The following is a 25,166-nucleotide window of genomic DNA, read 5'->3' as shown; positions in this document are numbered from 1 at the left end:
TTTGGAAATTATAGTGCAAATTTATAGATACTACTAGCAGACCCGGCAGACGTTGTTCTGCCCTAAATTTGGCCTATTTGCATACATTTTAATAAGCTTTTTCCGTCTAACTCACCCCTACCCCTCCATACTTTTTCCCTAATCTTTTTATTCACTCCTCCCTCCGTCTTTTTCTCCATCTTCGTCTCATTCTATCTCTTTCTCAGTCTCCTTCTCTCTTTTCTCTTCTCTCAAGTTTTTCTCCTTCTTCTTCATCTCTTATCGCCAGTCCCAGAGGGTGGTATGTATTTTGTTCCAGTCCCATTCCGAGTCTCAGTCCCAGTCTCACTCCGCGTCTCAGTCTCAGTCCCATTCCTAGTCCTAATTCCAGTCCCAGTCCGTCTCTGGTATACTTCCCGGAAAAAAGCATCGTAAATACTAATATAGGCAAATTTGTATACGAAATTTCAGGCAAATCGAATAGGACGTATGTATGTAAATAGGTATGTGGGTATTATTAATTTTTGTCTTTATTTCGGCTTCGCATGCATATTTATAAGTTTTGCCAGGTTGATGCGACTAAATCGAATATCACAATGAACTTTAGAGCTCTCAGCAACAGCTTTCATTTGATATCCATAATACACACACATTCTAGGGGTATCCGGGTCCATGTTTTGGCCTATATCTCGAGACCGTAGTCACCCAGTGGTGTAAAACTTACTCTGTACTAAAGCATACATCAACAGCTTCAATTTTATACCCATAAAGTAAAAACACATTCTAGGCGTATTCGGGTCTACGTTTTGGGCTATATCTTGAGACCCTAGCCTCCCAGTTGTATGAAATTACTGTACTATAGCACTCATCAACAGCTTTCATTTGATGCCCATACTGTATAAACACATTCTAGGGGTACCCGGGTCCACGTTTTGGGCTATATCTCGAGACCCTAGCCTCCCAGTACTATAGCACTCATCAACAGCTTTCATTTGATATCCATATTGTATAAACACATTCTAGGGGTACCCGGGTCCACGTTTTGGGCTATATCTCGAGACCCTAGCCTCCCAGTACTATAGCACTCATCAACAGCTTTCATTTGATATCCATATTGTATAAACACATTCTAGGCGTACCCGGGTCCACGTTTTGGGCTACATCTCGAGACCCTAACCTCCCAGTTGTATGAAAATTATCCTGTAATATAGCACTCATCAACAGCTTTCGTTTGATATCCATATTGTATAAACACATTCTAGGGGTACCCGGGTCCACGTTTTGGCCTATATATCGAGACCCTAGTCACCCAGGGGTATGAAAATTATCCTGTACTATAGCACTCATCAACGGCTTTCATTTGATATCCATATTGTATAAACACATTCTAGGGGTACCCGGGTACACGTTTTGATCTCAAGACTCTAGGCACGTAGCGAAAAAAAAAGGTAGACGTTGGCCGATTCTCAGATCTACCCAATATGCTCACAAAATTTCATGAGAATCGGTTCAGCCGTTTCGGAGGAGTTAAGCCTCTAAAACCGTGACAGAAGAATTTTATATATTGGATTTCTAAAAAAAAAAAATCATAACTCAAGAATGGCTAAACCGATTTGGGATTTCAAAATCAACTAACCATCATCTCTCCTTCCTGTATCTTTCCTAAAAATTTCATGGCAATCTCTATCCGTTCTCGAGTTATGGAGTGACGATCAAAATGTACACTTCTTTTTATATATATATAGATATCGGTGGATGTGTTTACGAAATGGCTTGTTACAAAAGAGGTTTTAAATGTAAAAGTAATCCGGATGATTTTTGCTTTATTTGCGGACATTATATTTTCGGAAACTCAGCTCGGAAAATAACAAATTCTGTCAAAAATGCATACTTTCATTATTTCGGTTTCCGTGTAAAAAATCTCGATAAATCTTGGACACCTCATTTTATTTGCGCCTCCTGTAGATTAACTTTAATGAGATGGGTATTGGGTAAAGGTCATAATATGAAGTTTGGTGTTCCAGTGATGTGGACTGAACCCTTTAACCACGACCAGTGCTATTTTTGCGTGATAGACCTTAAAGGTAAAACGAGAAAAAAGAGGAAATTAATAAGTTATCCAAATGTGGCATCAGCTAAAAAACCAAAACTACATGACTATATCTTACCCATACCTAGGCCAGCTATAAGTTTTGAAGTCTCAAGCAAAAGTGACAAGTACTTCCAAATTTCGAAATAGACACAAGACTTTCTCTTCTTTCTTTACTAAAAGTGAAAATATTTGCTACTGCAATGACATGCAAGGTTTATCACTAAAATCAGAAAATAAAGTGGATGATTGGCGCTTGTTTATAGACAGTTCAAAGCATAGTTTAAAAGCAGCATTACTCTATAAAGGAAATTCGTTACCGTCAATACCAGTGGCACATTCTGAGAATACTAAAGAAACTTATTTAAGCATATCCAATTTACTTGAGCTCATTCAATATAAACAATTTAATTAGAAAATTTGTGCGGACTTAAAGCTTAGCAGTTTCGGTGGTACAATAAATAGTATATGTTAAATAGTATATGAAATACGTCCCAGGTTGTAGCTATAATTCTCGGACTTCAAGGAGGTTTCACTAAATATTGCTGTTTTCTCTGTCTTTGGGACAGCCGTGCTAGAGAACCCCATTATATTCAGGAAAACTGGTCACCAAGAGCTGAGTACGAACCAGGTGCCTTCAATATCGCAAACCCGCCTTTAGTAAATCCCGAACGAGTTATTTTGCCAGCACTTCACATCAAATTAGGATTAATGAATAATTTTGTAAAGGCTTTAAATAAGGACGCGCCATCCTGCCAGTACGTAACGAAATTTTTCCCTAAAATATCTCAAGCCAAGTTAAAAGAAGGTATATTTGTTGGTCCGCAAATTAGAAAGTTGCTGAAAGACGAAAATTTTGCGAATAATTTATCATCAGTAGAAGCAGCGGCTTGGGACAGCTTTAAGCAAGTCGTTAGTGGATTTTTTGGCAACAACAAAGATCCCAACTATAGAGAGTTGGTCAAAGCCTTGTTGAAAAACTACAGTGCTATGAAATGCAACATGTCCCTCAAAATGGATTTTTTGCATTCACATTTGGATAATTTTCCCGCAAACCTAGGTACTAAAAGTGATGAACAGGGTGAAAGGTTTCACCAACACCTCATAATTTTTGAAAAGCGTTACCAAGGTTTTTGGAATGAAGAAATGATGGGAGATCATTGCTGGACAATAATACGGGAGACAAACCCAGAAAATTATAAACGGGTAGTTAAAAGTACCCACATCCCTTACTATTGACCACTACGGTAAAATCGAGGAGGGTGGAGCCGTGTGTAGAAGTTCACGAAAGTGGGGAAAGCTTCTGACCGCCATTCACCTGGGAATGGCCAGAGCGATTCTTTTGCATGCGGTTCAACCAGCTCACTACTGCCGGTCGCTTGCGGCCAAGTATCCTCTGGGTAGCCGCTAAACATCCGTTTAGCGGTGAGCTAATGTGAGAAGGCGACAACCTGGCTAGGCCACTCTGACATAATCGGTTTAAGGGCTAGCCGGGGGAGATCTCATCGGCAGCGTCTGTACACCTCTAGGAGCGGCTGCAAGCGGGCGTCTGTCTTGGAGCAAGCGGCTCGCTATATAAACGTGCAAGTAATATTTTCACCCCCGCTCCAATGAAATATAACAACAAGCCTCGGATAAATACACTCTCTATTGATGATGACCATGGCAAACGTTTGAAGGACAATGAATTGAGGGCATGCACCTGGAACGTCCGCTCCCTGAATGGGATTGGTGCAGATGCCCGGCTGGTTGATGTCCTCGTCAAAGCAAAATCTGACATCACCGCCATCAAGAAATGCGTTGGACGAAGCAAGGAAGAAAGAAGGTTAAAAATTGTGACATCTATTGGAGTGGCCATACGAATAAGCGCAGTTTCGGCGTCGGATTCGTGGTGGGAGAGAGACTTTGTCGCCAAGTGCTGGCGTTCGCGCCTGTGGACGTGCGTCTCGCCGCTATCCGAATAAAAGCAAAGTTTTTTAATATATCATTCATCTGCGCCCATGCGCCGACAGAAGAGAAAGACGATGAGGTGAAAGACATCTTTTATGAACAATAAGAACGCCCATACGAGCGCTGCCCCCGTCATGATATAAAAGTCGTGCTTGGCGACTTTAACGCCAGGGTGGGCAAAGAAGGTGTTTTTGGCCCTACAGTCGAAAAGTTCAGCCTACACAATGAAACTTCTCCTAACGGACTGAGGCTGATTGACTTTGCCGGTGCTCGAAACATGGTCATATCCAGCACGAGGTTTATGCATAAAAAGATACATCAAGCTACATGGCTGTCTCCTGATCGAAATACGCGCAATCAGATCGATCACGTTGTGATAGACGGAAGGCATGGCCCCCGGTGTTTTAGATGTGCGCACGATCCGAGGACCTAACGTCGACTCGGACCATTATCTCGTTGCAGCCAAAATACGCACCCGCCTCAACGCGGCTAAAACCAAGGAACAAAAAACACAAGGAAAGCTAGACGTCGAAAAGCTTCAATCACAACAGACTGCCAATGATTTCGCAACTCGACTCTCACACCTGCTCTCTGAGAGCACAACTCATCCTGAAGGAATACAGGAGCAGTGCCAGCATATCTCCAAAGCACTTCGTACTGCCGCCGAGGAAAAAATTGGTTACCGGCGGCCACGAAAAAACAACTGGTACGATGAAGAATGCCGCGTTGCAACCGAAAGAAAAGACGCTGCCTACAGGGCTACGTTAAAAGCGAGCGCGACAAGAGGAGTGTGTGAACGCTATCGTGAGTTGAAAAGGGAAGCGAGACGCCTTTTCAGGAAGAAAAAAGCAGAAGCAGAAAGGCGTGAGTGCGAGGAGCTTGAGCTGCTAGCCACCAGGAATAACGCCCGAAAATTTTACCAAAAAATACGGCGACAGACGAAAGGTTTTAAGACGGGGGCAAACTCCTGTAGGAATAAGAACGGCGACCTTGTAGCTGATGTCCAGAGAGTGCTTAGATTATGGAGGGAATACTTCTCTGCTCTCCTAAATGGAGGCAGCAATTCACCGCGCAGAGATGAAGAACCCGATCCCGCAATTGATGATGATGGAATATATGTCCCCCCGCCCGATTATGACGAAGTTAGAATAGCAATAACCAGATTGAAAAACAACAAGGCCGTGGGCGCTGATGGATTGCCTGCGGAGCTACTCAAGTACGGCGGCGAGGAGTTTGTAAGGCGCATGCAGCAGCTTCTTAGTAAAATATGGGCGGAGGAGTGCATGCCCGACGGTTGGAATCTAAGTGTTCTTTGCCCAGTCCACAAGAAAGGGGATACTGCAAAATGCACGAACTATCGTGGAATCAGCCTTCTTAATATCGCATATAAGGTCCTTTCAAGTGTATTGTGCGAAAGATTGAAGCCCACCGTGAACCGGCTGATTGGACCTTATCAGTTCGGCTTCAGACCTGGTAAATCTACCATCACCAGATTTTCACAATGCGCCAAATCTTGGAAAAAACCTGTGAAAAGAGAATCGACACACATCACCTCTTCGTCGACTTTAAAGCCGCCTTCGACAGCACGAAAAGGAGCTGCCTATATGCCGCTATGTCTGAATTTGGTTTCCCCGCAAAACTTATACGGCTGTGCAAAATGACGTTGAGCAACACCATCAGCTCAGTCAGAATTGGGAAGGACCTCTCCGAGCCGTTCGAAACTAAACGAGGTTTCAGACAGGGTGACCCCCTATCGTGCGATTTCTTTAATTTGATGCTGGAGAAAATTATACTAGCTGCAGAACTTAACCGCACTGGAACAATATACTATAAAAGCGTGCAATTACTGGCATATGCTGATGACATTGATATCATCGGCCTAAACACCCGCGCTGTTAGTTCTGCTTACTCCAAACTGGAAAAAGAAGCGGTAAAGATGGGTTTGATGGTGAATTAGGACAACACGAAGTACCTGCTGTCATCCAGCAAAGAGTCAGCGCATAAGCGCCTTGGCAACCACGCTACTGTTGGCAGCCATAATTTCGAAATAGTAAAAGACTTAGTTTATTTGGGAACCAGAATCAACACTAGCGACAACATTAGCACTGAAATCCAGCGAAGAATCAATCTTGCCAATAAATGCTACTTTGGACTAGGTAGACAATTGAAAAGTAAAGTCCTCTCTCGGCGAACGAAAATCATACTCTACAAGTCACTTATCGTACCCGTCGTGCTATATGGGGCAGAAGCATGGACCATGACAACAGCATATGAAGCGGCTTTGGGAGTGTTCGAGAGAAAAGTTCTTCGAAAGATTTATGGACCTCTACGCGTTGGCGATGGCGAGTACCGAAGAAGATTTAATGATGAGCTGTACGAGCTATACGCAGACATCAACATAGTCCAGCGAATTAAAACGCAGCGGCTGCGCTGGCTAGGCCATGTTATGCGAATGAAAGATGATGCTCCGGCCAATAAAGTGTTTCTATCGGAACCCGCCTATGGAAGCAGAGGTAGAGGGCGGCCCCACTCCGTTGGAAGGACCAGGTGGAAAACGATTTAAACTCCCTTGTTGTGACCAATTGGCGCCGGTTGGCGGAGCGAAGGAGCGACTGGCGCGCCTTGTTGGACGGCCATAACCGTTTAGACGGTTAAGCGCCAATTAAGTAAGTAAGTAAGGTAAAATCGCTCCATTTGACTTTTTTTTTAGATGTAGATAGGTATGTATGTATTTAATGTTGTTGTCGTTGTTGTTTTTTACTGAATTGCTGATTTATACTCATATTACTCAATTGAATACAGTTTAACGTGCAAACATATGTCTATAATAAAACGTTATAAAAAAATAAAAACGTAGTTTGAACAAATAAGGAAGGCTAAGTTCGGGTGTAACCGAACATTACATACTCGGTTGACAGCTATGGAGACAAAATAAGGGAAAATCACCATGTAGGAAAATGAGCCTAAGGTAACCCTGGAATGTTGTTGTCTGATATGTGTATCAAATGGAAGGTATTAAAGAGTATTTTAAGAGAGAGTAGGCCATATTTCTATGGATGGACGCCATTTAGGGATATCGCCATAAAGGTGGACCAGGGCTGACTCTAGAATTTGTTTGTACGATATAGGTATCAAATGAAAGGTGTTAATGAGTACTTTAAAAGGAAGTGTGCCTTAGTTGTATATGTGAAGGCGTTTTCGAGATATCGCCATAAAGGTGGACCAGGGGTGACTCTAGAATGTGTTTGTACGATATAGGTATCAAATGAAAGGTGGTAATGAGTATTTTAAAAGGGAGTGATCCTTAGTTCTATATGTGGACGCCTTTTCAAGATATCGCCATAAAGGTGGGCCAGGGGTGACTCTAGAATGTGCTTGTAGTATATTGGTATGAAATGAAAGGTGTTAATGAGTATTTTAAAAGGGAGTGATCCTTAGTTCCATAGGTGGACGCCTTTTCGAGATATCGGCATAAAGACCAAGGGTGACTCTAGAATTTTTGTACAATATGGGCATCAAACGAAAGGTGTTACTGAGCATTTTAAGAGGGAGCGGGTCTTAGGTCTATAGGTGGACGCCTTTTCGAGATATCGCCATTAAGGTGGGCCAGGGGTGACTCTAGAAAGTGTTTGTACGATATGGGTATCAAATGAAAGGTGTTAATGAGTATTTTAAAAGGGAGTATCCTTAGTTCTATAGGTCGACGCCTTTTCCAGATATTGCCAAAAATGTAGCCAGGGGTGACTCTAGAATGTGTTTGTACGATATGGGTATGAAATGAATGGTGTTAATGAGTATTTTAAAAGGGAGTGGGCCTTAGTTCTATATGTGGACGCCTTTTCCAGATATCGCCTTAAAGGTGGACCAAGGGTGACTCTATAATGTGTTTGTGCGATATGGGTATCAAATTAAAGGTATTAATGAGGGTTTTAACAGCGAGTGGCCCTCTGTCATCTGTCGGGTACTGCTAATTTATTTGCATATGCAATACCACGAACAGTATTCCTGCCAAGATTCCAAGGGCTGTTGATTTCCCCCTGCTTAACTTTTTCATTTTCTTCTACTTAATATGGTAGCTGTCACACCCATTTTACAAAGTTTTTTCTAAAGTTATATTTTGCGTCAATAAACCAATCAAATTACCATGTTTCATCCCTTTTTTCGTATTTGGTATAGAATTATGGCATTTTTTTTTCATTTTTCGTAATTTTCGATATCGAAAAAGTGGGCGTGGTTATAGTCGGATTTCGGTCATCTTTTTTACCAAGATAAAGTGAGTTCAGATAAGTACGTGGACTAAGTTTAGTAAAGATATATCGGTTTTTGCTCAAGTTATCCTGTTAACGGCCGAGCGGAAGGACAGACGGTGGACTGTGTATAAAAATTGGGCGTGTCTTCAACCGATTTCACCCATTTTCACAGAAAACAGTTACCGTCATGGAATCTATGCCCCTACCAAATTTCAGAAGGATTGGTAAATTTTTGTCCGACTTATGGCATTAAAAGTATTCTAGACAAACTAAATGAAAATGGCGGAGCCACGCCCATTTTCAAATTTTCTTTTATTTTTGTATTTTGTTGCACCATATCATTACTGGAGTTGAATGTTGACATAATTTACTTATATACAGTAAACATATACAATTTTTTGTTAAAATTTGACTTAAAAAAAAAAAAAAATTTAAAAAGTGGGCGTGTTCTTCATCCGATTTTGCTAATTTTTATTTAATTTCTATTTTGTGTCATAAGGTCAACGCACCTACTAAGTTTCAGCGCTTTATCCGTCTTTGGTAATGAATTAACGCACTTTTTTGGTTTTTCGAAATTTTCGATATCGAAAAAGTGGGCGTGGTTGTAGTCCGATTTCGTTCATTTTAAATAGCGATCTGAGATGAGCGCCCAGGAACCTACATACCAAATTACATCAAGATACCTCAAAATTTACTCACGTCATCGTGTTAACGGACAGACGGACGGACGGACATGGCTCAATCAAATTTTTTTTCGATACTGATGATTTTGATATATGGAAGTCTATATCTATCTCGATTCCTTTATACCTGTACAACCAACCGTTATCCAATCAAAGTTAATATACTCTGTGAGCTCTGCTCAACTGAGTATAATAAAAATTGTCTCTAAAGAATTGTAGAATAGACGCTTGCAAGTTAACGGGGCTATAGTCTCAAAGGCATGTCCGATTGTTGTACTGGGGGCCTACTCTGTATTGCGATGCGAAAGAAAAAATACGCGAAATCGCAAAATCGGTACTCTGTATCTTGACATTCGCATGCATATTTTGACTTTCGCATTCACATTTTGCCCATTCGCAATTTGTATCCCTTTTCGCATTGCCAGCACTCTGTATAGCGAAAGCGAATGTCAAACAGCATTCATTTTCGCATTTTTCTTGCTACAAGTAATAGGCATTCGCATTGTTCAAATATGTAAATATTAATTGATGATTTTATAAATTGATATCTTTATATTCATTGTACATTCTTTTAAAAATATATAGGACAACTCAAAAAACAAAAACACAAAAGCAACAATTTGAAATCCTAGTGGACTTCATGGCAATACACCCAGATTAGGCCAAAGGGTTACTTAAAACACCCAACGCAAAAACAACTTCAACGTTGTAGAAACTTTTATTATTTCAGGAACTGCCGTTGCTCTCCGTGGAGTTTTCAACTCACTTTTAATGCTATTTAGCACATACAAAAAGGCTTCCTTATTAAGCCGAAAATTCTGCACAAAACTAATGATAGAACATAAAGCAATAGTATATGAGTAATTTTGTAACGTTTAAATTACCTTTGATCGCTGAGATTCATAATGTTGGAGTTGTCTCTTATAATCCTCCTCAATCCTTTCTTCATTTAAATCGTCCCATAATGCTACAGAATCCATTTTTTTATTTGTTCAACAAAAATTAATCGTTTGCCGAAATTGTAATCGCCTTATTTCTTTTGTTCTCTTTCTTTGACGTTTGGTCAGTGATGCATACTCAAGCAAAAAATTTGCGAAAAATAAAAAAGCGGCATTGTTAGCGATGCGATAGCGCTACAGAGTTCCAATTACCTTTCGCATCGCAATTTATTTTCGCATCGCACTGCCTTTCGCATCGCAATACAGAGTAGGCCCCCTGGTATGCTTAAAATTTTCGTAGTTAAATTACCTACAACAGAGGAGGGCTAACTTTTTTTCGTCCATAGAATTTTTCCGAGTTTAAAGTGGTTAAATCTGAAATTTTTTAAAAAATGTCTTTTTTTTCTCACAATTTTTTCAACGCTTTTTGGCATAGTGGCCAAACTACTGAAGATACTGAAAGGAGGCGAAGGCAAGAAATGTTTATGGGAATTAGTATAATGTATAATTCAACAGTTTAAAACGAAAAAATTAAAACTACAAATTTTTGCCCTACCTATATGAAGTAGTGTTCTGCAAAAATGGGTATTTTCATATTTTCGCCGATATCTTGGAAACTAGATCTGCCACTTTTCAATTGATTAAAAAAATAATCAAACAAAAAATCATGATTTTTTCCGATTATTGAAAAAAATCAGAAATAATCAAAAAAAATTCAAAAATCAGAAAAATAATCAAAAGTAATGATTATTTTTGATTTTTTTTTTTTTTGATTATTTTTCCGCTTGGTTGAAAGAAAAATTTTCGTTTGTTGCATGCATACAGGTATCTACATTTTAGGATGCAATAGTAAATCGTAAGCGCTTATCGAGGCGAATATATACATGCAACATATAGGGCGAATGGTATATGAGTGTTGCTTCAAACATATTCTCAGGTAAGTACATATGCGCATTATTACATTCATTATATAAAATAATAATGGTTTCATCCTTAAGTCAAGCTAATTTTGTTTTGTATCTAAAATTAATATATCCGCTATTTTGGATTAAGTTATGGCTATGCACTGATTGTTTTGTAATCAAAGTTTATCATATTGTTCGCTTTATTTTAGTAATATTGGTTTCATATCATCGCCACTATGTGAGTGTTCTTCGTCCCATTTAGAGAGCTTTTTCATATATAAGCATTTTTATTCGTTAATATATTTTGAACGACTCAAAATTTTTGTTTTCCGCATTCGGATTATTAATACTGAGGTCAATCTAAGTCTTTTAGGGCACGTATTAGCAGCCGACCGCTGTTATAGACTTTTAAAATGTACAGTGTACTCTCTCTTAAACGGTCACCTAAGAGACTGCCAAATTTGTCCGCTTATGAGAGGTGTCCGCTTATGAGAAAAGTATTATTGATGAATGTTTAAACAGTTTTATTTACAAAACAAGAATATTAATACATACAAATAAGACTGAGTTAGGAGGTTCATAAATTAAAGAATAAAGTCTTGTGTACAAAATAATTGTACGGAAAGTTATGTTGTGACGTTTTTTGAACCTTCCCAGCCAGCCGGATGATGGACTAAAATCGTCGTAATTGAGTCTCACTGCAATTTCTTTAGCTTTACTCCTTATAAGTGTGCCTGACAGAGGAATGCTCTTATTTCGAGCCTTCACAAACCATTCGTAGCACAATTTATCAATATTAAGGCCTTTGGGCTTCAGCAGACTCCTTTTTCTCTCCGGTTTGACGTCAGTGTCCCACAAACTTAAAATTTTATCTTGTTTTTGATAATGATAGCAGCTTGCGTTTTGCTGATATTACATTTCTTTGCCAACTCTCGTACACTGAGTTTTTCTTTCTTATGAATTTCAATGACATTAACTTTGTCTTTAATACTCAACACTACTTTAGGCATTGCGATTCACGTACGTACACACACAAGAAGATATTTGAGTTGGTGAATTTAATAACTCTTTTTAGATTTTCTTCATTGTTTTGGATACGTTATGACTAAGATACTTATTTTTTGGGGAATATGTTTGTAATTTTTTGCGTTTTCATCATTTTTATGAAATTTTCACGATTTTTAGGTTAAGGCACCATTAATCGATCACATTGAGATGGTTATGGATATGGGTATGGTTACGACTATAGCGTTAGGGTTAAGGAAGTTTAATTTGGCTTTAAGCAACAGCTGTACGAATATGGTAAAGAGTAAATGAAAAAAAGTGTTGTAAGCTGTCCGGTTATGGGAAATTAAAAAGCCCTTTGGGGTAAAAAGCAAGTGTCCGCGTCCTGTTATGGGAGGGTTGTCCGCTCAAAAGGGAAAAACTTAAAAAATGCTTAAGGATTTTTTTGGTACTGAAAAAATTGTACGTTTATTAGAGGTGTCCGCTTAAGAGAGGTATCCGTTAGGAGAGAGTACACTGTATATATGTGACCCGGTCTATGAAAAGGTGGCTTATGACTAAAAAAAATCTTACTGCTACTAAGAAACTGAAGAAATGCATTGTTTATCTTTAACAGTTGTTTCTCCCAATTCCTTTTTTGAGTCATAAGCCACCTTTTCATAGACCGGGTCACATATATATATTCTTGTAAAATATCCAACCATGCCGAAAATAATAATGTATGATAGGCAAACAAATGTGTTTGAAATTTCCATTGTTAGTAATAAAATATGGCTCCCTATGCAAAACTTAAAATTTTATAGGAAATATCCTAGGCGTAAAATCATAAGGAAATAAAAAGAAGTTTCAATCTAATGTACATGGACATATGTATGTTAATAAATTTTTTTTGGGATATAAACACCTTTGGTTAGACAACTGATCATGATGATGAATAACAACTTAGAGGATCGCTCCAGTTGGAAGTGAAGCTATCAACCATCAACCTAGGTAGTATTACTCATACATATTGTTTGAGCATATTGTTTTGTCGTAAAACAATACGCACTCCCCCGCAAGGTATTCGTCGGATACATCTATAGACACGATAATTTGTAGGTGGGTATGTATGTACCCATATGCCTAGATAAGCGCTCACGATATACCGTTACATCCAGCAATGTACTTGTATGTACAAAATAATCAGTGTATAGCCATAACGTTAACCAAAATAGTGGATATATTTATTTTGGATATAACAAAATTGGCTAGACTTAAGGGTGACACCATAAAGAATCGCTGTTAAATGAAAGCTTTTGGATGCCAACCTATGAATCCAACATTTTTTACATATTGTCTGGGTATTTAGAAAAACCGCCGTTTTCGATCCCACATTATTTTATAAAATGAGTGTAGTAAAATATGCAGATGTGTGTATACTTACCGGAGAATATGTTTAGATCAACGCTCATATACCATTCGCCCTATATGATGCATGTATATATTCGCCTCGATAAGCGCTTGCGATTTACTATTGCATCTCAAAACGTACTTGTATGTAGAAATTATCCCGTGCATGCAACAAAGGAGATTATTTCTTTCAACAAAGCGGAAAAAAATAAAAATAAAAAAAAAAATTAAAAAAATAAAAAAAATAAAAAATAATTTAAAAAAACCAAAAGTAATCGAAAAAATCAAAAATAATCAAATATTATTTTTTTTTTTTTTTATTTTTTTCAATAATCGGAAGAAATTATGATTTTTTTAATTTTTTTCTAATGGTAATCAATTATTAATTGCTTTTTTCGGAAAGCAATTGAAATAATCATTGGCCATTAAAAAAGGCATCTAATTAATTGATTACTAATTCTAATTCAAATTTAACAGGTCTGCTGTAGAATGTGTTTGTACGATATGGGTATCAAATTAAAGCTATTAATGAGGGCTTTAAAAGGGATTGGCCCTTAGTTGTATATGTGAAGGCGTTTTCGAGATATCGACCAAAATGTGAACCCAGAAAGGGTGACCCAGAACATCATCTGTCAGGTACCGCTAATTTATTTATATATGTAATACCACGAACAGTATTCCTGCCAAGATTCCAAGGGCTTTTGATTGCGCCCTGCAGAACTTTTTCATTTTCTTCTACTTAAGGTAGGTGTCACACCCATTTTACAAAGTTTTTTCTAAAGTTATATTCTGTGTCAATAAACCAATCCAATTACCATGTTTCATCTCTTTTTTCATATTTGGTATAGAATTAGTGCATTCTTTTCATTTTTCATAATTTTCGATATCGAAAAAGTGGGCGTGGTCATAGTCGGATTTCGGCCATTTTTTATACCAAGATAATGTGAGTTCCGATAAGTACGTGAACTAAGTTTAGTAAAGATATATCGATTTTTGCTCAAGTTATCGTGTTTTCACAGAAAACAGTTATCGTCATAGAATCTATGCCCCAAGTTTCACAAGGATTGGTAAATTTTTGTTCGACTTATGGCATTCAAAGTATTCTAGACGAATTAAATGAAAAAGGGCGTAGTCACGCCCATTTTGAAATTTTCTTTTATTTTTGTATTTTGTTGCACCATATCATTACTGGAGTTGAATGTTGACATTATTTACTTATATAATGTAAAGATATTAAATTTTTTGTTAAAATTTGACTTAATTTTTATTTAGCACACATATAGTATAGTTCCTGCCGAATTTCATGACGATATTTTCAACGGCTGCCAAATTACAGCTTGCAAAACTTTTAAATTACCTTCTTTTAAAAGTGGGCGGTGCCACTCCCATTGTCCAAAATTTGACTTATTTTCTATTTTGCGTCATAAGGTAAACGCACCTACCAAGTTTCATCGCTTTATCCGTCTTTGGTAATGAATTATCGCACTTTTTCGGTTTTTCGAAATTTTCGATAACGAAAAAGTGGGCGTGGTTGTAGTCCGATTTCGTTGATTTTAAATAGCGATTTGAGATGAGCACTCAGGAACCTACATACCAAATTTCATCAAGATACCCCAAAATTTACTCAAGTTATCGTGTTTACGGACGGACGGACGGGCGGGCGGACATGGCTAAATGAATTTCTTTTTTCGTCCAGATCATTTTGAGATATAGAAGTCTATATCTATCTCGATTAGTTTATGCCGTTACGGATTACCGTTATACGAACAAAGTTAATAAACTCTGTGAGCTCTGCTCAGCTGAGTATAAATAGTCCTGATATTACCGCTAGCTCTTTATTATATTAAAAACCGGCAATGCATCTGAAATAGTATAATATAACCCGAAATGGTTTCGGAACAGTGCCGGAAAGGATCCCTAAACAATCCCCAAATAAACCCTGGTAAAACCTTAAAACGATCCTGAAATTATCCCCAAATTACTAGGACAACCTTCATCCTTAAATAAAACGATTCTTTAAAAAATCCCGAAATGATCCCAAACAACATTCCAAACATCCCCAAGATTATCCTCAAAACAATTTCAAAATAGTACCGAAGACGTCTGGAAATTATTCCAAAAACAGTCCTGTTGTTATTTGTGTTATTGGCTTCTTTTCTTGTCGTATTGCTAAATGTGGGTCTACCATGAGCTTTGAATAAATTTTAAAGGCACTCATCCTCCTTTTCTGAGTTTGAAATCAAGCCTTTGGGTTTGAAATCAAAGGCCAGAGGACCTATAAGTTACAGGAACAAGTTACTTAAAAAATGTGCTCCACCTTACTGTTATAATTAAACGGTTTGATTTAGCTAGACTTGACAGGCTGGTCGGCACGAATTTTGTAATTAAAATTTAAGTAACTTCCCGATAATCTACAAGCTTGAAACTTGTAATATAGTTCAGAACCCGATGACAATGCAATAATAAGAAAAAACTCCGATAGATGGCGCATGGATCGAAATATTTAAAAAAATCGATTTCGTTCATATGTGGAACACATAATACATACAAGAATAGAAAGCGACCTATGTTGTTGTGGTCCAATTTGGTCCATATTTGGAACACATAATACATACATGAATAGAAAGCGACCTATGATGTCCGATTTGACTCATATTTGGAACAAATATTACATCCGGTAGAAGAGACATAAAAATATTTTGGAGTCGGAGGAGGGACAAGCATACGTGGCGCAGAGTCGAGTAAAGTCTTTGGAAGGATTATGTATTGAGGACTTAGATTGTAACAAATTGTTAGGAAATAATCTTTGAAATAATAAGTCACTAAATGAACTAAATAGAATGAGAAGCAATAGGCAATTAAATAAAGACTAAACACTTGAAATTAAAATAATAAAAAAAAATTTTAAATTAAACGGTTTAATTGAAAACAATACTTACATAAAGTAATAATAATAATAAAAGCTAGAAAATAATTAGGTAGGTCCTAGGTACTAGTCATCCCACCCCTCATCAATCTAGGGCGTTGATCAGACAATTAAATAAAAGCGTTGGACGCGTCAAATTTCTATTGATAGGCATAAGTAAGACCAACTGAACCATAATAAGGTTATGCTACGCCTCACATATTTAGAAATTTCACGCGCCCAACGCTTTTATTTAATTGTCTGATCAACGCCCTAGATTGATGAGGAGTGTGATGACTACTACCTAGGACCTACCTAATTATTTTCTAACTTTTAGTCTTATTATTACTTTATGTAAGTATTGTTTTCAATAAAACCGTTTAATTAAAAAAAATTTTCTTTTAAATTATTTTATTATTAGTTTAAAAATGTTTCCCTTTCAAATTTCCAGGTGGAGTTGATACCGCGGATTCCATTGATGGCAGTGTTATATTTGAGATTGCTTGCAAAAATTTCTTTACGTGCGCTCAGCATTTAAAAATTAAATTTGATTCTCCAGAAGAAGATGAACGTAATAGTTTTTTGGCAAAACATTTGAATGAATCATTGCCCGAGTTGAATGCACTCGCAAAGGCAATCATTGAAACCGATCCATCACCATCTACACTCGATTTAATAATATCAATATTGGAATCGTGGACAAGAGATAAGAATTCCGAAGTACGCGTTTGCGCTTCACACGTCTTCAATAACGCCTTGGACGTTTATATTAAATCAATGAAAATCGGTTGTGAGGCACCATCGAAATTCAATCAAACTGGCCAAATGTTAGGTAAAATTGTTCCACGTTGTATTGATTCAAATGGCACTGTGCGTCAAGTGTCGGTGGATATATTGCAAAAGACTCTTGAAATTTCGTGTATATATGAAACGCTCACCGTTGCCAATAGCGAAACCGATTGGGTGAAGGAGATTGAGTTGGTTAAGGAACAAATGATTACAGATGATCCGAAAATTATTTATAATTTGGCTGGTGAAATTGCTAAAATTATAGCGTTACACATGTCCAATTTTCAATATTTACAATTTTGGTGAGTAAACAACTTAGACATTTGTTTAATATTTTATAATTTATCTTTGTCACACCACACTTATTCTGAATCCCGGTTTCGGTGTTCATATACCTTTAACTGGGTTATCAAACTTCATTTATATATTCATTAATTGGCGCTAAATTTCAGCATCAGGTTAAAGAATCCCTGTTTGATTTAGAATGGTTCGAAGAGGTTGTTTAACATCATTTGGCAAAGGCTTATAAGCTTTGTAGATAACTCAAATTTAGACATAGCTGCTCCTTTTCGCGCTGTCAAAAGCTCCTTCGAAGCCGGCAAAAATTTAGTGCATCTCGATTCATTTATCGTGTGTCTTCTTCAGAATTTTGGCACGTCGTGGAAATCTAGTGGATGGCAAATTTACCATATCGGAAGCCGCACTGATGAATCCGTCCAGTTCGATGAGCTTCAGTCGCTCACAAAATACGCTAGATACGATACGGTTTGCGGTTTTCTTTCGATTGGGGAGACCGACTATGTTTTGCATGGAAGTTGATGCCTGTTATTTAGCAACTTGTCGCCTCCTTCTTTCAACACAGCAGCGGTTAGCCCGTCGCCTCCATATTTTTAGAAGGGATATTGCCTTTGCTACTTCGTCATAATAGGGATTTGGGTTTCGTGTTCGTGCTCCCTCGCTACCTAGCAATCCAATAAGCTTTTAAGCTTGGTTTATTATTAGAATCATTGCTTTCTCAACGTTTCTTGCTTGCATATAGCAAAAAGTGCTGTTTCTCAAGTTGAGAAAATGCTATTTCCTAACTTGTGCTAAAATGTGGTTTTCTAATTGCACAAATGTTAGACTCCAATACTGCAGTATTTTCATGAAAATTATATAAAATATGTTGTTTATTTTTGCACTTTAAACAACTTTGTTTGCACTGTTTAGACGGCTTTGGTGGTTGCACCTTGGAGAAAAGACATCAACTCGATATTCACCCCTCATTGGAAAAACATGTTGAAGCACTATCAATTTCCCAAAGTTTGGAGAAGGTTTTTTTATTTTTGTGCGGAAAGCATGGTCTATGGCGATTTAGTCGCCACTACTTCGTATGCGCATTTCTCTGCGCTCCCTTTCAGCATGCATCAATTTCGTCATTACTATAAAAGCCATCTTGCTCACGACAGTCCAACAATGTATTTGGCCGCACATTCGTGCAACTAAATTCCTAATGGAAGGTTCCTCTCCAAAAACTCTGTGTACAGAGAGTCTTTCGCCGTGAAAACGAGGGCAGTGAAATATTACATGTTCTGCTCTTTCCAATTCGGAGGGAAAGTAAGGACAGAAAGGATCCTCCTCTATCCCACGCTTATGTAGATATTCCTTGAAGCTGCCGTGCCCGCTCAATACCCAAAGAAACTAAAGGGCCAACTTGCCCTGGATACAAAAACAAAAAAGAAGCTTTTTAAGTAAAAGTGTAACAATTTTATTGCTTTAATATTCGATACAGTACGATAGTAGTTAGTATAAGAACCCCGACGCAACTGCCCTCTGCATGATCTGCTGCTTCCTTTTATAACATTTTGCGCAGCTACATTCTGTAGCCAGACACATGCGCCGTCCGCATACGAGCTACCTTGGCCTTGACTTCCCACGGGCTTCGTGCATTGCAGAAATGTGCACTTCTGCAATTGCCTTATTTCATAATCGTGTGAATTAGAATTTGCTGACGCAACGTCTAGCGCATTGCGTCTCCAATTAATGTTAGCCAGAGGTACTAAGTATGATATGCTATTGCGCGTTATGGTGAAATGAGCTTGGCCTTGACGAGGGAGTTGGGTTGCAATTAATATAGGAACAATATTTGTGCTGACACAGCGGCACGTGTATTTCTGGACTGTGGGAATGCAACATGTTGGGTGCCGCCAGCGTGTTAACTTGCATCTATCGTGAATCTCGATTTTCGAAATCCAATCTATTTGATTTCCAGGGTCTGCTGCATACTCTCACTAATAATACGTTCGAGAACCTTACCAGGTATCAACAAAAGAACCAGTTTTTGACGTTTCCATGAGCGAGAGAAGACGCCTTCTTGGAAACAGGCGTTGAAGAGATCCGTAAATACCGATGTTCTAGACCTTATCGCTGATTTAAGAACTATAAGAACTATAATTGGCACTCCATCCGGTCCTGGAGACTTGCTGTCCGCAAATCTTTGTGTTGCATCTAGTACCTCCTGCTATGTTATTTCTGGGATTTCCATACCTTCGAGGTCTTCACTATGATAGGTCCAGTAATCTTGTGTCGGAAAAAGAGTTTCTACGATTCTTCTCAATAGTAGGGCTTGTAGGCAGCTTGACCCTAAATGTCATCCTTTTACCGCAGTCTGCAGATGATAACATTTTTAGCTGCAGCGGAGTCAATTAGTCTGAACCAATTCGGACATGTTGAATTATAGAGACTGAATTTTTTGAATGTAGTGTTAAAGTCGCCAAGCATAATGTCGATGTCATGGCGAGGCAGTTATTGTATTTATTTTCTAGTTTCTCATAGAAATGGTCTCTATTGACGTTGTCCGCATTATGTATTCTAAATTACCTAATAGTAACATTAAATACACTTTGCCATGATTATTTTTGTTATCGACCACATGTCTAAATTCTATACTCATGTAAGACTGTATATTTCAGTAAGACTCTTTTACAAGGACTTTGCGATCCAGAACAAAGTTCCTCGATTGGCGCTTCAGTGGTGCTGAAATTCTTTATTCAGCACAAAGGGTCCGAATTGTTCCACGCTATCCCGGATCTGGTCAAAGAGAGCTTAAGCGTAAGTTGGAAAATTACATATATCGCACATTAACTACAAAGGAGTTACAACTTGAAAAATGTTAATGTTCAGGAGAGAAGAAAAACGGTTATGTGAAAACGTCTGTAATGTTATACTCAAATCCAGTTTTACAAAGAAGGAGACCTTCATTATAAAATGAATTGACGAAATTTTGTTGCAATTATTTGTTTACGGACAAAATATATAGCAATTTTGAATTATGACTATTTATGACAATTATATATGACAATTATTTCATCAAAAAAGCCACATTTCACAATAATACAAGCAAAATTACTTACTCTTTACGTATAAAAAGACACAATTTTAATTAATACACAGCAAAGTTAAAACTTTTTTGCAACATGATAGTCAGAATTTAAAATAATACGCTTTATGCGTAAAAAAACTGTTCACTTGTTCTTAAGTAGAGTTGGGTCGTTTCGTTCTGAACTTGTTCAATTGGCCGGGTCTCTCAACTGAACAAGTGAACTAGATCTTCGATTTCGGTTCTATTTGTTCTTTTAGTTCGTTTCATCTCATGTTATTCTTTCTCTCATCTCGTTCGCGAACATACATACGCAGAAATTCACAATGAGCACGAATGTCGATGATGCCACTTACACTAAAGATATGTGTGGTCATCTTTGTGTGTGGCACTGCTACAACAATATATGTATGGACTATTTATGAAAAACATGTTTTGTAAGAAACTAATTATTACATTTATTAAACTTGAAAAGTTCATATTTACAATTTGTGTCTGTACTCTTTCAATTTCCTGGATCTTCCGAAATTTGTAACTTTTTTTTTAAGTTAATTATACATATATATATATTAACTTATTTATTCATAACACATTTAAATATACCTACACAAAGCATTGCTGCATACACACCCCAATCTATACTTGTTGGCTTTTTCCGCGGGGGCGAGCAGCAGTGAACAAATTTGCTTGAAAAAAAAAAGAACAAATGAACAAAAAGAACAACTTGTTCGTTCATCAGAAAAAGAACGAAAGATTCGAATCTCTGAAATGAACGAAAAAGCACAACTCTATTCTTAAGCACATTGACACAACTAAAAATAATACTCATTAGTTGATACAGCGCAAGCGATGCAATCAACACCAAAACTGGCATAACGGTAATTTTCCAGTTAAAGAAGAAAATAATGACAACGAAATTTAAGGGGCAGTTAGAAATGTGTACTGTGAATTGGTTTATGGAAAAACCGATTTTGAAAAATTTTAAGTTATGACTCTTTTGTAGTTAGTGTGCGATATGTCTTTTTGAATCACAAAACATTTCTACATTTAGGCTATTCGAAATTGTGATATAAATCGTGCACGGTCGGGTGTATTAAAAGCTCTCGTAGCGCTTACAAAACATCATCCAAAACTGGTTTGCTTCGAAATGTTAACACAACAATTGCCATATGAAAGGTAAGGAATAAAATTTCAATACCCACTTAGATAGTTCGCAGGGGATATAACACTCTTGCGGTTCCTTTGTAGATAGCGGTCCGGTAATTTTCGAAAACTAGCATCATTATGACACTAGCTCGATCATCTCGGCAACGATTTGATATGGTCACGTGAAACCTTCTAGGTCTGTGAATTTTACTTAGTATTCTCTTACAACAGGCATGCCTGCCGCGGGAATATTCTAGGCCCCTTTGGAGATAGTATTTGCCAAGTCTAGTTGAGGTCTTCATTCAGAGACCAGTTCAACTTAACCTAAACGGCACTTAACCATAAAAAACGGTTTATTAATGCCTGGGTTATCAGTTAGAGTTAGAGTTAGAGCTTTGTTCGATAACATACAATTTTCCTGCTCATCTCAGCTTAAGCGGCCGAAGTGGCAGGGTTAAACTCTAGTCAACTTTAACTGGAGTTTAAACCAGCACTGAAAAACCCGGCCTAAGTAAATAAGATAAATTTAAAAATATTTTAACTTTTTCAATTTGTTGCAGCAATATCGTTGAATACTGGCACCTCATTGCCAATGATGCCGACTTGACTGGCGCGCTTTTAGAAAATTTCTTACAAATATTAAGTTCCTCGTGTTTGTTCGAGTCAAATGAAGCACCGGCGAATGAACGTCAAAAAATTGCTAGCGTGCAACCATTCGCTATTTTTTGTGCGCTAAAAGAGATTATGCCATGCAAGGATATTAAAGAGGTATACGTACTCAAGCAAAAATGATATTTATACTCAGCGTGCTTTGCGCACAGAGTATATAAACTTTGATTGGATAACGGTTGGTTGTACAGGTATAAGGGAATCGAGATAGATATAGACTTCCGTATATCAAAATCATCAGTATCGAAAAAAAATTTGATTGAGCCATGTCCGTCCGTCCGTCCGTCCGTTAACACGATAACTTGAGTAAATATTGAGATATCTTCACCAAATTTGGTACACGAGCTTATTTGGACCCAGAATAGATTGGTATTGAAAATGTGCGAAATCGGATGGTAACCACGCCCACTTTTTATGTATATAACATTTTGGAAAACACAAAAAAGCTGATTATTTAGTAAATAATACACCTAGAATGCTGAAATTTGACATGTGGATTGATATTGAGACTCTTGATAAAAATTTGAAAAAAAGTTTTAAAATGAGCGTGGCACCTCCCACTTGTGATAAAATCAATTTTACAAATATTAATCATAAATCAAAAATCGTTAAACCTATCGTAACATCGTAATGCAGAGGTTGCCTTTACTATAACGAATGCTTTGAAGAAAAATTAATGAAATCGGTTAAGGACCATGCCCACTTTTATATAAAAGATTTTTAAAAGGGTCGTGGACGAATAAAATAAGCTATATCTTAGCGAAAAAGAGCTTTGTATCAATAGAATTTTACTTTCTAAATTGAATTATAACATTAAATTGGAAAACACTTAAATTAAAAAAAAAAATGGGTGTGGCACCGCCCATTTTTTCGTCTAAGCAATTTTCAATGTTTCGGGAGCCATAACTCGAAGAAAAATTTACATATCGTAAAAAAGTTGGGTACACATATTTTCCTTATAGCAGAAAATATTTCTAGTAAAAGTGGACGGGATCGGTTAAAGACCACGGCAACTTAGATATAAAACAAGTTTAAAAGGTTTAACAGAGTCGTACGTAGACTAGAATAATAACCTATAACTTAACAAAAAAATAGGTTTGAATCAATGATTTTTCACTTATCAAGTTTTATTGTAAGAGGAAATGGGGAGAGATTTTTTTTAAACGGGCGGCGCCACGTGTTATGTAGAAAAGTAATTTATCTGAAATGAAATGTGCCATTGAAGCTCACGCTGAGTATATAATGCTCGGCTACACCCGAACTTTGACACCTTTACTTGTTTATTTTAACTTTTCGTTATTTTCTTTTTTGAACAGGAACTAAGCAAAAATTTTCCCGAAATCTTTACAATGCTCTTAACATCTTTGGCCACCTACACAAATTTAGCGCCACCTATGCACACAGGCAATCAACAAAACAACTCAAACAATCAACAAGGCGGCGCCAACACCTCTAATAACAACTCAGTATCCAACACGACAAAATCGAAATTTGGTTTCATACCAAATAAGGAACTAATCAAATTGAATCCCTGTCAAATCGTCTTAGAAACATTTCAAGCATTCCTTGGCAATTTAGAAATGGAACAATTAGCTACCGTACTAACAGTGCATACACATTTAGCCAGCAGCACCGATTTGAAAAATTATATTGAATTATTAACGCCAATGGCTATTGGTTTAGTAAATCAATTTCAAATTGCTTCGAGTACAATGAAACATGTTGTTACTGCACTCAGTAAATATGTATCATCACCATATGACGGTCAGCGTATAGCAGCTGTAGGTTTGTTTTCGCGTTTAGTGCCGTTGAAACCATGTGGTGAGATATCTTCAATCATTATGTTGCACTTAAGTTCAGCACTGAGTGATCCTAACGCAATAGTGCGTGGTATCAGCATACAGGGATTAGGTTATGTGGGTAGTTTGACTGAGCATGATATTGAAAAGTATACAGAGGCTGCAGTTACGGCATTACTTAAGGGTATCGATGATACGGCTGGGTGAGTGTGGGTGCTTTGTGCATTACATTTTTCTTAATTCGTCATTTCATTGATCTTATTCTCGTTTGCAGTGATTGTCTTATAAATATACCATTGGAAAGTATGCGTGGTTTAGCGCGCATTTTACAAACTTTGCCTAGCGATCGTTTGGAATCATTTCATGTCTCATTGGCTATACGCATACGCCCATTTTTTGGTAGTTATTCAATTGAAATACGTGAAGCATCGATTATTTTGTTTGGTGATTTGTGTGAGTCCAAACAAGCGCATGATGCGAATGGCAGCATATCACCGAATTCCGCGTCTACAGAAGCATTACACGAGCAATTGATTGCAAATCTTTTTCCGATTTTATTACATTTGAGTGAAGGCGAGGCGACTATAATACGAGTAAGTGTGTGGTTTAAGTTTTTGTAATGAAGATATTACGTATTTTATCTAAATAACCTAATGCGAGTTGGCTGGTAATTAAGCAGCAAAGTTTAGAGCTAGTACATATATATATATATATATATATATATATATATATATATATATATATATATATATATATATATATATATATAAGCGTTTCGCCGACAGTCTGGCTTAAGCCCCGGAACGTCCTGTGTCCGCATTCGCCCAAGTATTGCCAATATTATACTGCCGGCGTTATAACAATGTACACTCAAATTTCAATCAGTTTCTTCAACCCTTCTGTAATTTTAGACTTGTGTTGCCACAATAAAGGGATGCGGCCAACCTTTTCAACTGGGAGGTGCCAAACCAGATAACAATGTACAACACATTGTTCCTCATGGAACTTGGGGGTGGGTAGGGAGGTATGGCATGAAGGTTTATTTGGACATATAAATCATTCCCGATATGGTCGGACTAGTACCTTAATGGTGCTGTGTTACCGGAGCGTACCGGATCTGTATCCGGCAAAGGACCATCACATCGATAACACTCCCCAAAGCCTTCGGGGGTAACCTTATCGTTACAACAACAACAACCACAACAATTGGACCCAAACATTATATATTTTTTTTAACTGATCCGTAAGCAAAATGTACTTTCTTAGTTTTTTGATGTTAGGTTCCAAAACATCGACATTGGCTTTCGATGTT

General features: G+C 37.5%; 1 protein-coding gene across 1 annotated transcript in view; it reads left to right on the top strand.

Moving 5' to 3' along the window:
* Positions 1 to 25,166, top strand: part of c11.1 (maestro heat like repeat family protein c11.1) — a 99,804-nt gene that overhangs the window by 54,287 nt on the left and 20,351 nt on the right. Inside the window, exons 5-10 of the mRNA XM_067785596.1 lie at positions 16,545 to 17,184; positions 19,834 to 19,972; positions 21,292 to 21,416; positions 21,947 to 22,154; positions 23,372 to 24,057; positions 24,129 to 24,447. Coding sequence (XP_067641697.1) covers positions 16,545 to 17,184; positions 19,834 to 19,972; positions 21,292 to 21,416; positions 21,947 to 22,154; positions 23,372 to 24,057; positions 24,129 to 24,447 — 2,117 coding nt within the window. The remainder of the gene's footprint in view (positions 1 to 16,544; positions 17,185 to 19,833; positions 19,973 to 21,291; positions 21,417 to 21,946; positions 22,155 to 23,371; positions 24,058 to 24,128; positions 24,448 to 25,166) is intronic.

The sequence above is a fragment of the Eurosta solidaginis genome, chromosome 4 (genome assembly GCF_040869045.1).
Source record: "Eurosta solidaginis isolate ZX-2024a chromosome 4, ASM4086904v1, whole genome shotgun sequence".
In the NCBI taxonomy this organism is placed as follows: Eukaryota; Metazoa; Arthropoda; class Insecta; order Diptera; family Tephritidae; genus Eurosta; species Eurosta solidaginis.
This window is presented reverse-complemented; position numbering and strand designations above follow the sequence as displayed.